Source organism: Takifugu flavidus, chromosome 9 (genome assembly GCF_003711565.1).
Source record: "Takifugu flavidus isolate HTHZ2018 chromosome 9, ASM371156v2, whole genome shotgun sequence".
In the NCBI taxonomy this organism is placed as follows: domain Eukaryota; kingdom Metazoa; phylum Chordata; class Actinopteri; order Tetraodontiformes; family Tetraodontidae; genus Takifugu; species Takifugu flavidus.
The window spans coordinates 9,901,711-9,915,979 of record NC_079528.1 but is presented as its reverse complement, the minus strand read 5'-3'; the positions used below and the strand labels follow the sequence as shown (position 1 = coordinate 9,915,979).

The following is a 14,269-nucleotide window of genomic DNA, read 5'->3' as shown; positions in this document are numbered from 1 at the left end:
ACCCCCAACAACCACCCACCCGACACACCCACACACCCACACACACACACACACACACACACACACACCTTACCATACTGCTAAGATTGTTAAATGTATCACACAAAGAAGAAAATGCGACAGAAAACCAAGCTTGGCACCAAAGACACCAGCATTTCAAAGAAACATAATACTGAGCATGAAACAATCACATACATGCTACTCACTCAGACATTTATTTAATTTAACTTTATTTTCATTTATTTAAATGTCAAACATGACTCTTACCTCCTCATTGTTTCTCCTCCTGTCAGGGAGCACCAGTGTATTAGCGTGGCTGCCTGGTACTATAGTAGATCCTATACTCATCCTGGGTCCAACTAACATGTAGCGTTTGTCTCCTGATCTGTACTGGATGCTGTGGCACAGTGTCCCATCATAATTAGTCTCTGGCAGATATTTAGAAGTGTAGTCTGGAGATTTGGAGCACTGCATTGCAATCAGGACGATGATGCTGATGATGAAGAGAACTGACACGGAGCCCAAAGTGATGATCAGATAAAAAGTCACGTGACTGTCCTCATCGTCCTTTGCAGAACTCTGAAGGTCAGAAGCAGCAAAAGCCTCTTTGGGCTCCACCAGTTTGACCATCACAGTAGCTGTTGCTGACAGGGAAACGTTGCCATTGTCTTTGACCAGTATGACCAGTTTATGCTCAGCCTCGTCTGTCTCTGTGAATGAGCGCAGTGTTCTGATCTGTCCTGTGTAGCGGTCCAAACCAAAGAGACTGTGGTCACTAACTTGCTGCAGTGAGAACAACAACCAGCCGTTATATCCTATATCAGCATCATAGGCTCTGACTTTAGTCACCAAGTGTCCTGCGTTCACATTGCGGGGAATCTCCTCCACACCTTCAGCAGAACCGTTGGAGCTGACTGGATACAGGATGACTGGAGCGTTGTCGTTCTGATCCAGAATGAACACGTTCACTGTCACGTTGCTGCTCAGTGACGGACTTCCAGAATCTGAGGCAACCACTTGGAACTGGAACGTTTTTAGTGTCTCAAAGTCAAAACTTTTCAGAGCTGAAATTGTCCCATTGGCTTCATTTATATTTAAAAATGATGTTATTGAGAGCTCTTGGTTGCGTATGAGTGAATATGAGACTACAGCGTTTTGGCCACTGTCTGCATCGGCTGCGATCACTGAAAATACTGAACTTCCTGCCTTGTTGTTTTCAGGCACATAAAAAGTATATGGACTTTCACTGAACCCTGGACGATTATCATTAACATCTATCACATCCACATGTATCAGCTTTGTGGATGAGAGAGCAGGGCTCCCTAAGTCCTTCGCTGTTATTGTAATATCATACATTTGTGTACTTTCTTTGTCCAGGTACTCTTTGGTAACCAAGGAGTAGGAGTGTCCGTCAGGAGATGGCTTTAGGTCAAATGGTAAATGAGTGGGCACGCTGCACACCACCTGACCGTTCATGCCTGAGTCTTGGTCCGTCACTCCCATCAAAGCCACCACGGTGCCAGGAGGTGCGTCCTCTGGAATGCGGCTCGAAAGTGATGTGATTTCTATTTCAGGTGGGTTGTCGTTTACGTCTTCCACTCTGACAACCACGTTGCAGTGTGTGGACAGAGAAACGGCCCCTTTGTCTGCAGCCAGTACTTTAATCTCATAAACTTGCTTTTCCTCATAATCAAGGCCCGCCTTCACTGTTAATTTGCCAGTTTTACTATTTAAATCAAAGGGTTCCGAATGGATTCCTCTCATTTTACTCCTTAGTGAGTATTCAATCTCACTGTTCATGCCTTCGTCTGGGTCAACTGCGTTTACTGCCAGCAAAAAAGTCCCTTCAGGGGCATTTTCTTTCACTGTAACGGAATATTTTGGTTTATCACACACCGGAGGGTTGTCATTTATGTCAGATACAATAATTGTGATGTTTATATTGCCAGATTTTATTGGTTTGCCCCCGTCTTGAGCCGTTACTTTTAACAAGTGTTGAACTGTTTGTTCTCTATCTAAATGTCGCTGTAATATCAAAAATGGGACCTTTCCATCCTCTCCAAATTCCTCAGTTTCCACTCGGAAATACTGGTTATTGTTCAGCTTGTAGGATTGTATGGAATTAACCCCGACATCTAAATCGTGCGCTCCTTCAATTTGAAACCTAGAGCCAACCGTGGCTGACTCCAGCACCTCTAAAGTGTAGTTTTCCTCGGGAAATTTGGGCGAGTTATCGTTTACATCGAGTATTTCGACTACAACTTGATGCATCTCGAGGGGATTTTCAACCACTGCTTTTAGGTTTGCGACGCACAAGGCCATCTTTGCGCACAGCTCCTCGCGGTCTACTCTCCGGTTCACAGACAGGACTCCGTCGCTTGGGTTTACCTTGAACAGATCCTGCTTTGTCCCCGACAGCACACGCAGATTTCTCTCCGCCAGTCTACCCAGATCCAGTCCGAGATCTTTGGCTATATTTCCCACCGCCGTGCCAACCTTTAGCTCCTCCTGAAGGGAATAGCGTATTTGGGCAGAGATCCCTTCCAAAAGAATCACGATCAGGCAAAAATGAATCCACACGCGCATGAGACCAGTGATCGCCATTGTCTTACAAAAACGATTATAATCCGCACATAAAATCCATCAGCAATTCTCTAATAAAACCAGTGTTTTCAGACAGCTTATAAACAAGAATAAATATGCTCTCGAGCCATATCTCACTGGAGCCGCGTCCTGACCGATCGGTTTCTTTCTTGAGGATGAGTATGTGAGAAACCACCCAGAATTCAACCACAGATGGTCCAATAGCGCCGTCTATTGTCATTGTGAGGATGGTGCAGTCAACGTTTTAACTTAGCAAAAGACAAATACCAGGGAGTGAAATATTATCAGACCTGGATCAAGCCCACGGCATCTAATTCCTGAGATAATTGGAAAAACGCTAAGATTTTTACTTAAAAGAAATTATCTTGAGAATCAGCCCTGTATACATAGAAGACTCTCAAAAAAATTTAAAAAAATCAAATCAGTCTCTTTCTCTTACTTCATGTTGAATATTAAATGAAATAGATTTAAAAACTGCAAAATAAACATTAGTTATAGTTTGTTTTCCTCGATTTATAATTGAATTAGTGGTTTCAAAAGAATACAGAGGAACGAAATATTGTTCTTCGTGTTTGTGGGCCAAACTGCTCAATGTCCGAGCTGCGTGATCTGCTCAGCACACTCCCACAACCACCCTCCCAATGCTGAAGTGTACAGCGACCACTCGTGGGGAAAAATACAATTTCAGCCTCCGCGAGTCTCCTTTGTTCATTTCTAGTTGCTCTCCGCGTCCTGCAAAAGCCTGAACACGGAGCAGCTGTAGCTGACAAGATGCTAACGTTACCCTAACATAAAAAACATTCGGAAAAAACCGTGCCGGAATCAGGCTCAATGCCTGACCTACATACTGGAACCTCACACGCTCGCCCCCTTTAACACGCCTTGACTGCATTGTGCTTCTGCGTGCGCGTGCACGAACGCTGTCGCATTCTGTACCAGTCCCTCCCGTTTCTGTCTGCGTCCTTCACACACCCTTCTGCACCTAATCCACGCGGCTTGATTTGAATAACTTTCTATACATCACCATCACTTGAGAGACGGGATAAAAATGCTATTCTTGTCTTATTTTTGTCGCATATCAGCGGCATGTGGCGTTTATTGAAACAGCCCTGTGTGGTGGTGGTAGTGGTGCTGATGGTGAGTGGGTGGTGGGGTTGATGCGGGATGTTTCACGACATCCTGCATGCGCTCTGGCGAGGAGACAGCTCGTCTCCATGGCGACACGGCTCCTCCTCTGTGCACGTCGCTGTCCACGGTGCTGAAAGCGAGACGGTCTCTGAAAAGGGAGGAAACATGGAGACGGGAGCTGAGGCTGCGACCACTGCAGACAAAGACCGTTAGCTGCTCACACGCGGTCTGGTGCTGGAATGAGCCCCCGCAAAACATGAAAAGAAACCGGGAAGATGCATTTAATCAAATACGTTCATATTTTCTAAATGCATTAGCCAGCAGGTGGCTGAAGAATCGTATTTTTCTACTGCTGCTTTTGTGTCAGTTACAGATTAGTGCAGCAGGCATCTCTCCTCAGGCTTCAAGGATACATTTTTTTAACTCTCAATTCTCAAAAGAATGAGAATGCCATTAAGATTTATGTGTGTGCGTTTATAGGATGTTGAATAAATTTAAATACATTTCATCTAATTGTTGGCTCTGCTTCTCAAAATGACCTCATATCTCTGGGGAGATGAGGTCATACTGAGCAGATGTTACTCCAAACTGGAGCCTGTCCCCCCTAATAAGGATTTAAGGTGATAAAATATTAACCTTTCTAAAGGTCTCAAGTTAGGAAACAGGATCAAATGCATGTGTAATTATTACTTGTATAAATATAACCATTTGATTCATAGAGTTGTAACGCGCATGAAGACAGAGCAGCAATAAACGCAGTTCACAAATTTCTAGCTTTATGTTGTGTATTTTGAAATAATAATTTGAATGACTCATACTATAATGTCTTGATCAGGATTATTTTTTGTGATATTCAAGTAGCAGATTTGTGTTCAATTTGTATTTGTGTTCTTGGAACAATACAATGCTGTCACAATAAAAATGCTTCTAGGCCTCCGAACATCTGATATGTATGGCCATATTCTTAATATACTTTGTCAGCTTTTGATATGATCTTATGATTAAGCCTCTGAGCTTAAGGGGCCCTGTGCAGTATCTTCACTGCACTCTTCAGGGCAGAGATCTCATATGCTACTCCTGGGATCTGCTGGAGCCACGCTTGGGGCTCCACAACCATGATCAGTCATGACCACAGGGTTGCTGATTTTGACACTTCCCCACATCCTGTCTAACTGCTCTCTCAGACCCTGTTATTCCTCCCATTTCTCATGTTCCTTCTCCTGATCTTTTGATCCCAATTATTCAGACAGTACTTCATGAGTCTTCATGAGTTGATTTATTATGTTTCAGTATTTGATAGGTCACACACATCAGAGCATACAGATGAGCCCATATTATACAGGTTACCACATACTGAGCCATAAAAGCACTTATACTGTGTATGTTTACCTGTAAACCATTAAAATGTGTTATAAGTAATTCAGTGCGTTCTGCGTTAATATCATGTGATGACACTTGGTGGCTCAGAAATCTGATGGCACTGGACTTTTTGTTCACTTTCAAAACCCCAAGATAATATCGACAAAAAAGATATTTCAAAGTACAGACAAACAGACATATCTATACTGTAATGTAAGTGTTACATATGGCAATACGTATTGTTTATACAGGAGTCATAAATAGAAGCACTGTTTTGATGGAGTGAAGTCAACAACAGGGTTGATACAGTATCAGAGAATAACAACTAAACCCTCATGTTCTGCTCAGAAGGTTCATCTTGAACCTCCGGAAATGCTGAAGATGAGGAAAAAGGAGATTTCACTGTATTATATATACAGAAGGCATGAAGCACCCGAGTGAGGCAAAACTGAAGAAAAACATCCTGTCATGAAATCTGTCAGAGATCTTAAGATGAGTCATGCAAACTGAAAGGCAAATAAGATGAAGACACACTTTTATCTGACCTGATGTGTAACACAACCTCTCTACATCCTCTCTCAGACATACCATCGGCCTATTTTGTATACAAAGCACAGATTACAAACAAACCTACAAAAAAGTACCACATTTATAAAATGCACACTACCTTTTGCCTCATACCGCAATACTATATGATGGTGCTACAAACATTTAGTTATTTGTGCTGTTTTGCTTTGATAAGTGTATTTTTTTACGCATTGATGGTGTTTCTTATGGAGCCGGACAAACCTCAGGAATTTAAAACATCATCCCACATGTTTCACTTTTAAAGAGGGGAAAGAGACTCTTAAAGGCATCAATAATCCCGTGTGCATTTTAGTCCTCATCCAGGCTTCTTTTTATATACATACCTCCCCCCCCCTTTTCAGTCTGCATCTTTTAGATTTTGTGCTTTCAGAAGTTCTTCATGAAGTCTGTAGTATGGTTGAAGCCATGCAGTCTGATCATGCACGCCGTACAGAGAGAAACATATTGGTGATTGGCTTTTTTATATTCTCTAAAAATGAAGGAGACACCACGGGTCCATTGGGTGTTACGGAGGAGCAGATACGAGATCACGCAGGGTAGATGCGACATGAGGTTCCCCTCTCTGTCAGTCACTCCAGGCTGCAGCTGAAGGTGGGGCCTTATTTGGAATTGCTGCTGCTGCTGCTGCTGCCGCTGCTGCTGGTGGATGCCTGTGAATCAGAGAAATAGATGCAGTTAAATGGAGGCACACGCAGTCCTGTGACTGGCCAGGCTCGACAAATCGCATGCATCCGACGTCTGTCATTCAGACAGGGGCTTCAGGCAGAAGAGAGAGATTGGAAGGTATCCTGGAACATAGAGGTGAGGCAGCAGGGATCTATCAATGAATATCATGCTCCACTATTACTAAAGGAGAGTGGTTGCTAGGTAACTGGGTGGCTGGTTTCACTTTGCACCTTTCCTGCATTAGGAATTGGGTCATTCTTTTCATGATATCTGCCTGGAAACAAACAGAAAATAACTGTGTTTGTGAAGGCAGTGGAAGAAAATAATATAAAAATTGTATCCAAACCAAAGGATACTTGATTGTTTCTATTTTATAAACATTAAAAACAGGGCAAATGTTGGTCAGCAAGGGGTGCACATGCAAAAGATTAAATAAGATGATATAATTGGCTTAACAAATCTGTCATGACTGATCTTCAGAGAGGGTGAGCTAAGGTCAATATGTTTTTGTTGAGATTCCGTGTGTGCCTGTGTATTATTAATTATAAATGTCAGAGATTTACATAATCATGGAGTCAATAAAAGGTTTCTCTTCTGTCAAACTGAGTTAAAAAAATGGGAAAATAGATGCTTAGTGAGTATTAGGAATGAGACTGATGTGATTATGGGGTTATCAGAGGTAATTTCCAGTATATGCTATCATCTAAGCAGATGACTCTGGTCATCAGGAAAAAATCCCTAAAAACAAACCAAGACAAAATGTAATAACAAATATATTTTGTTTCCAACTACAAGCACACAAGCACATAAACTAAAACCTAAAGTTCTGTAAACAGTGACTGAAATTAATCCTCAGTGGGGGGGAGAGACTCCTGCATACCTCCAGCTGTAGAGTGGACTTCCTTCATTTAGGGTACTTTAGAGTGGGGAGAGAAACAAAACAGGTATTTCAATGGTCAGATCTTTGCAAACACAAGAGGGATTTAATGTTGAAAATTTGTTATGGTCAAAACATCAGTGTTGAAGTAGTTTAAACTGTTAATACTGGAAAATACAGCAGAAAAGATGAGAAAGAGGTTAGTGTCAACTGGCGACAGATTTATTTCTTTAAAATCATACTTACCAGACAGACAGACAGACAGACAGACAGACAGACGACAGACAGACAGACAGACAGACAGACAGACAGACAGACAGACAGACAGACAGACAGACAGACAGATAGATAGATAGATAGATAGATAGATAGATGATAGATAGATAGATAGATAGATAGATAGATAGATAGATAGATAGATAGAACAAAAAATATAACTTAGAAACTAAAATGATACAAAAGGAAAACCACCATCATCTGGTTTAAGTGACTCATAATAAAATGTGTAAATTTGCTATTGCTATAAGTATGTGATGATCCACTGTGTCACTGTTGTTTTTATTGTTTGAAGAAAATATATCAGGATTAATTTGCATTACACAAGTATTTCTACCTGCAGAGTAGAGGGAGCGGAGCCACTAGTGTCGGTCATTCCTGTTAGACGAGTCCACGTCTAAAGCTTTCACCTTGGCAACCAGAGAACCTTTGTCAGTGGATCTGGGGATCTTTTCCTCCACCACAGAGCCCTGCGCACGCCACGGAGACACAATGACCGGAGCGTTGTCGTTCTGGTCCACAATAATGATGTGGACGCTCACGTTGCTGCTGAGTGGAGGAGAACCAGAGTCTCTGGCCTCAATGTGGAAAAGAAACTCCTTCTCAATCTCGTAGTCAAAAGTTTTCAGTGCGTAAAGATTTCCATTCTCTGGGTTGATGGAGAACAACATGGACATGGACGTGTTGGCGATCTCCTTCTCTAGGATGAAGTAAACTAAATACTGGTTCTCGTGGAGGTCAGGGTCAAAGGCAGTCAGAGAACTGAGCAAGGCCCCCGGTGCGTTATTCTCAGTGACACGTATCGTATAAAATGACTGAGGGAAGTGAGGAGCATTATCATTAATGTCCAGCAGCTCCAACGTCATGGTTTCATTGTCCGATAAAGGAGGAGAGCCTCTGTCTGTTACTGTGAAAGTGATGTCGTACTCTGGAACCTTCTCACGGTCTAACGGCTCTGACACCACTAATTCATAATAGTTATCAGAGGATTGCCTCAGTTTAAAAGGCATATTATCAGGAATATGCAGATCAACCACTCCATTATCTCCTGAGTCTTTATCACTCACACTAACTACAGCTATCACTGTGTCTACATCTATGTTTTCATTGACTGGAGTCTGAAATGACTTGATCGATATTTCTGGGTGGTTATCGTTCATATCTGTCACCTGAATCGTCACTTTACACTGACCAGTTAAGAGATTAGTCCCCTTATCACTGGCAATAATCTCCATTTCATAAAGTTTTAGATCTTCGTAATTGATCATCTCTCTCACCCTGATTTCACCATTTTCTGCATTTAAATTAAATATCTGCTGCGTTCTCTCTGATGTGTATAAACTATAAGAATAAACTACGTCAGAATTGGAGCCTTCGTCTAGATCAGTGGCGTTCAGCTTGATGACTAAGCTGCCTATTGGAGAGTTCTCCATCACATCTACCACATATTTGTCTTTGCCAAATGAAGGGGCGTTGTCGTTCACGTCAAGTACGCGCACAACGATGCTGGCTGTTCCTGTGCGCGTGGGAACTCCACCGTCCACCGCAGTCAGGATCAGGTTGTGAACAGCCTGCAGCTCTCTGTCTAAAGCTTTGGTCAGAATCAAATCTGCAAACTTGGTCCCGTCCCGTCCGGTCTGAATATTTATTGAAAAATGCTCACTTGCGCTCAGGTGATAATCTTTAACGGAATTGCTTCCAACATCTGGATCTGCAGCATTATTCAAGGAGAATCTCTCACCCACGGAGCTCGATTCGGAGATGTCCAAATGCATCGTTCCTCGTCGGAAATGTGGAGCGTTGTCATTAATGTCCATAATTTCCACCTCAATGTTAAACATTCGTACTGGATTTTCAATCGTGGCATCTAATTTCAAAAAGCAGTGTGTTGTCGTTTTTAGAGGGCACAACAATTCTCTATCGATCCTCTCAAGAATAAAGAGCTCGCCCGTTTCCTTGTTTATGTCTAGGTATTTTTTGTTCCCCACAACATCGACACGCATTTTTCTTCCCCTCAGCGTCTTCACGTCTAATCCCAAATCCGTGGCTAAATTAGCCACCACAGAACCTTCCTCCATTTCTTCAGGAATAGAATAATGCGTGACGGCGACCACCGCCGTCGCGATGACGGAAAAGAACAGAAGAAGGCAATTGCACCGTCCCCCGCATGACAATCTGACCTGAAGAGCCATTGTAAGGTTTCCTTTTTGTGATAAGACGTCTGCTTGAAGCCGTTCTGTAGCTAGTACAGATGAACGAAGAGTAAGGAGATCTTTCACGGACAGCCCAAGAGTGACGAAGATCCGACCGCGCTTCATCCAATCAAATGTCTTGGTGATCGGTGACCTCACATGTTGTTATTTTTTGGGGGGAGCAGCGACGAACGTTGTGTGGTTCCAGTCTTTACAACTTTTTTTTACGATCGAAACAACTTTTACAAAATCTTGAAATGCATTTTTTATTTCCTAATAATGAGTTCCAGCCAGTCTGTGCAAAGGAATGCAAGCAGCGTCAGCCATGACGTAACACCCCCTCTTATGCCAACTCCCCAGTACAAGTTGCGACATGTATTCCAAACAGAAGACAACAGTGAAGATTTTTACACAACGGTTCCAAAAACAGCCACCGCCCATCTCTCCGACCACAGGAGCAGGCCTGCTGTGAATTTCAGACCAAAGGCGCGTTATCTTTTCGATGTGGTATTTTACGCAGCTGAAGAGCTTTTAAGCAGACGGAAATTTTGTGATGTTCCGCGATTGTTACAATTGTGTAAATAGTGTAAAGTTTGCAGATGTGAAGTGAGACGCAGATATGAAGCTAAATGGAAATCAGAAAAGTCCACTGAGACTGTAAAGAAACTATTTAACAGGGGAAACTCTGAGCAGGTGTGACGCCTGAGCAAACCGAGCAGGAAAACTGGGGTACAGAAGCCACGTCAGTGCGTGACTCAATTTATAGGTAAAATATAGGAGCATCAACTGCGGGCAAAACAGAGACTGAAACCTGAAGATGATGATCTTTTCAAATCAGTACGTTAAAATGATGTATATATATAAAAATTCTGAAACTGCAGCACCTAATGAATATTTCAGACATTGCAAGGGGTTTTGGTGTTTCACCTTTTCATTCAATTGCTGACCTTATAACACTTTATTTGAAATAAAGCTATTTTTTACAGGTATGAATCATTTTATTCCAATTACCTTTCCAGATTTGTCATAACAAATTAGATTTAAAAGCTGAAATCATCCATGTTTCGTGGTTTAATAGGTGTACTCTGATTGATCTTGTGTTTATTTCAGAATAAATTAATATGACAAAGATTTAGGCTTAAATACAGCAGTGAAGCATTTTAAATATAGGTTGATCACATTTATGTGCCTATAGGTGCATTTTTGCATTCTAAACCACCCAGATAAAACCAAAGAAACACAGAGTGAACACTTTTGAAAGGTCAGGGCGCTTGTTGCTTGCTTATGATGATAGTAAACGTAATTTGAGTTAAAGTAGTGTGAAAATATATAAATGCAACTGATTTTAGAGTGAAAGGGATTTAATGTACATGTATATAATGAGTGAAAAAGAATTTATTTAAATTTACTGTTTAAGGCACAAATATCATGTTTGAATTAGAAATAAAGTCCCTCTGAGTTGTGAATACTTATACAGATTAAATGTTTGCTTATACACTCTGCAGCTAAATTTAAAGTCATTATTATTACCAAAGATGGGGCAAAAATTATGTTTAAGATTGAGTTACTGGATTTTCTTTTCAAGCAAAAATAAATTATAATTTAAAATTGAAGTGCATACTTATATGAAGGCCAAGAAGGAGCGAAAATCACGGCTTCCTCTAGATCACAGGTCCAAAATTGCCAATATAAAAAGAAGAAAACAGAGGATTGGATTTATTTCCATACCTGCAGAGTAGAGGGAGCGGAGCCACTAGTGTCGGTCATTCCTGTACCTCTGGGTATACTGGACACGATGTACCTGGAGCCCTTTGGCACAGGCTGTCTAACCACCAGTTTTCCTTTCCTGGTCTCTGCTAGAAACAGGCTGTACCAGTACGCATCGTTGGACACCAGAGTGGAATCAGCGATGGTGGAGTTTCTCTCACTGATCACACTGTTCCTGCAGGGAGGAGCAGCCTTGCTGGCCTTGGGTTTCTGACACTTGATGACGATGGTGACCAGGATGGTGATGAGCAGCAGAAATGACACTGAGCCCAGACCGATGACCAGGTACAGGTTCAGGTCTGAGAAGATGTCGTATTCCAGAGGAACCTCAGTCAGGTCAGAGTAGGCTTTAACAGCAGTCTCCACTGTGGACAGCTTAATGGTGACGGTGGCAGACAGAGCAGGGTTCCCGTTGTCCTTGGCAACAACAACCAGTCTCTGGTGGCGTGGATCTCTGTAGCTGAACATCCTCATGGACTTTCACTGAACCCTGGACGATTATCATTAACATCTATCACATCCACATGTATCAGCTTTGTGGATGAGAGAACAGGGCTCCCTAAGTCCTTTGCTGTTATTGTAATATCATACATTTGTGTACTTTCTTTGTCCAGGTACTCTTTGGTAACCAAGGAGTAGGAGTGTCCGTCAGGAGATGGCTTTAGGTCAAATGGTAAATGAGTGGGCACGCTGCACACCACCTGACCGTTCATGCCTGAGTCTTGGTCCGTCACTCCCATCAAAGCCACCACGGTGCCAGGAGGTGCGTCCTCTGGAATGCGGCTCGAAAGTGATGTGATTTCTATTTCAGGTGGGTTGTCGTTTACGTCTTCCACTCTGACAACCACGTTGCAGTGTGTGGACAGAGAAAAGGCCCCTTTGTCTGCAGCCAGTACTTTAATCTCATAAACTTGCTTTTCCTCATAATCAAGGCCCGCCTTCACTGTTAATTTGCCAGTTTTACTATTTAAATCAAAGGGTTCCGAATGGATTCCTCTCATTTTACTCCTTAGTGAGTATTCAATCTCACTGTTCATGCCTTCGTCTGGGTCAACTGCGTTTACTGCCAGCAAAAAAGTCCCTTCAGGGGCATTTTCTTTCACTGTAACGGAATATTTTGGTTTATCACACACCGGAGGGTTGTCATTTATGTCAGATACAATAATTGTGATGTTTATATTGCCAGATTTTATTGGTTTGCCCCCGTCTTGAGCCGTTACTTTTAACAAGTGTTGAACTGTTTGTTCTCTATCTAAATGTCGCTGTAATATCAAAAATGGGACCTTTCCATCCTCTCCAAATTCCTCAGTTTCCACTCGAAAATACTGGTTATTGTTCAGCTTGTAGGATTGTATGGAATTAACCCCGACATCTAAATCGTGCGCTCCTTCAATTTGAAACCTAGAGCCAACCGTGGCTGACTCCAACACCTCTAAAGTGTAGTTTTCCTCGGGAAATTTGGGCGAGTTATCGTTTACATCGAGTATTTCGACTACAACTTGATGCATCTCGAGGGGATTTTCAACCACTGCTTTTAGGTTTGCGACGCACAAGGCCATCTTTGCGCACAGCTCCTCGCGGTCTACTCTCGGTTCACAGACAGGACTCCGTCGCTTGGGTTTACCTTGAACAGATCCTGCTTTGTCCCCGACAGCACACGCAGATTTCTCTCCGCCAGTCTACCCAGATCCAGTCCGAGATCTTTGGCTATATTTCCCACCGCCGTGCCAACCTTTAGCTCCTCCTGAATGGAATAGCGTATTTGGGCAGAGATCCCTTCCAAAAGAATCACGATCAGGCAAAAATGAATCCACACGCGCATGAGACCAGTGATCGCCATTGTCTTACAAAAACGATTATAATCCGCACATAAAATCCATCAGCAATTCTCTAATAAAACCAGTGTTTTCAGACAGCTTATAAACAAGAATAAATATGCTCTCGAGCCATATCTCACTGGAGCCGCGTCCTGACCGATCGGTTTCTTTCTTGAGGATGAGTATGTGAGAAACCACCCAGAATTCAACCACAGATGGTCCAATAGCGCCGCCTATTGTCATTGTGAGGATGGTGCAGTCAACGTTTTAACTTAGCGAAAGACAAATACCAGGGAGTGAAATATTATCAGACCTGGATCAAGCCCACGGCATCTAATTCCTGAGATAATTGGAAAAACGCTAAGATTTTTACTTAAAAGAAATTATCTTGAGAATCAGCCCTGTATACATAGAAGACTCTCAAATTTTTTAAAAAAATCAAATCAGTCTCTTTCTCTTACTTCTTGTTGAATATTAAATGAAATTGATTTAAAAACTGCAAAATAAACATTAGTTATAGTTTGTTTTCCTCGATTTATAATTGAATTCGTGGTTTCAAAAGAATACAGAGGAACGAAATATTGTTCTTCGTGTTTGTGGGCCAAACTGCTCAATGTCCGAGCTGCGTGATCTGCTCAGCACACTCCCACAACCACCCTCCCAATGCTGAAGTGTACAGCGACCACTCGTGGGGAAAAATACAATTTCAGCCTCCGCGAGTCTCCTTTGTTCATTTCTAGTTGCTCTCCGCGTCCTGCAAAAGCCTGAACACGGAGCAGCTGTAGCTGACAAGATGCTAACGTTACCCTAACATAAAAAACATTCGGAAAAAACCGTGCCGGAATCAGGCTCAATGCAGTGACCTGCATACTGGAACCTCACACGCTCGCCCCCTTTAACACGCCTTGTGCTTCTGCGTGCGCGTGCACGAACGCTGTCGCATTCTGTACCAGTCCCTCCCGTTTCTGTCTGCGTCCTTCACACACCCTTCTGCA

General features: G+C 42.5%; 1 protein-coding gene and 1 pseudogene across 1 annotated transcript; both read right to left on the bottom strand.

Annotated features, from left to right (window-relative positions):
- Positions 1-228: 228 nt before the first annotated feature.
- LOC130531646 (protocadherin gamma-A11-like) lies at positions 229-3,260 on the bottom strand. Its single transcript, XM_057043731.1, has one exon. The coding sequence runs from the start codon at positions 2,602-2,604 to the stop codon at positions 244-246; it is 2,361 nt and encodes a 786-aa protein (XP_056899711.1). The 5' UTR covers positions 2,605-3,260; the 3' UTR covers positions 229-243.
- A 1,337-nt stretch (positions 3,261-4,597) lies between these two features.
- Positions 4,598-13,444, bottom strand: LOC130531918 (protocadherin gamma-A5-like; annotated as a pseudogene).
- Positions 13,445-14,269: the final 825 nt, after the last annotated feature.

Excerpts from the sequence above, each read along its gene's own strand:
- LOC130531646 (XM_057043731.1), bottom strand. The coding sequence starts at position 2,604 with ATGGCGATCACTGGTCTCATGCGCGTGTGGATTCATTTTTGCCTGATC.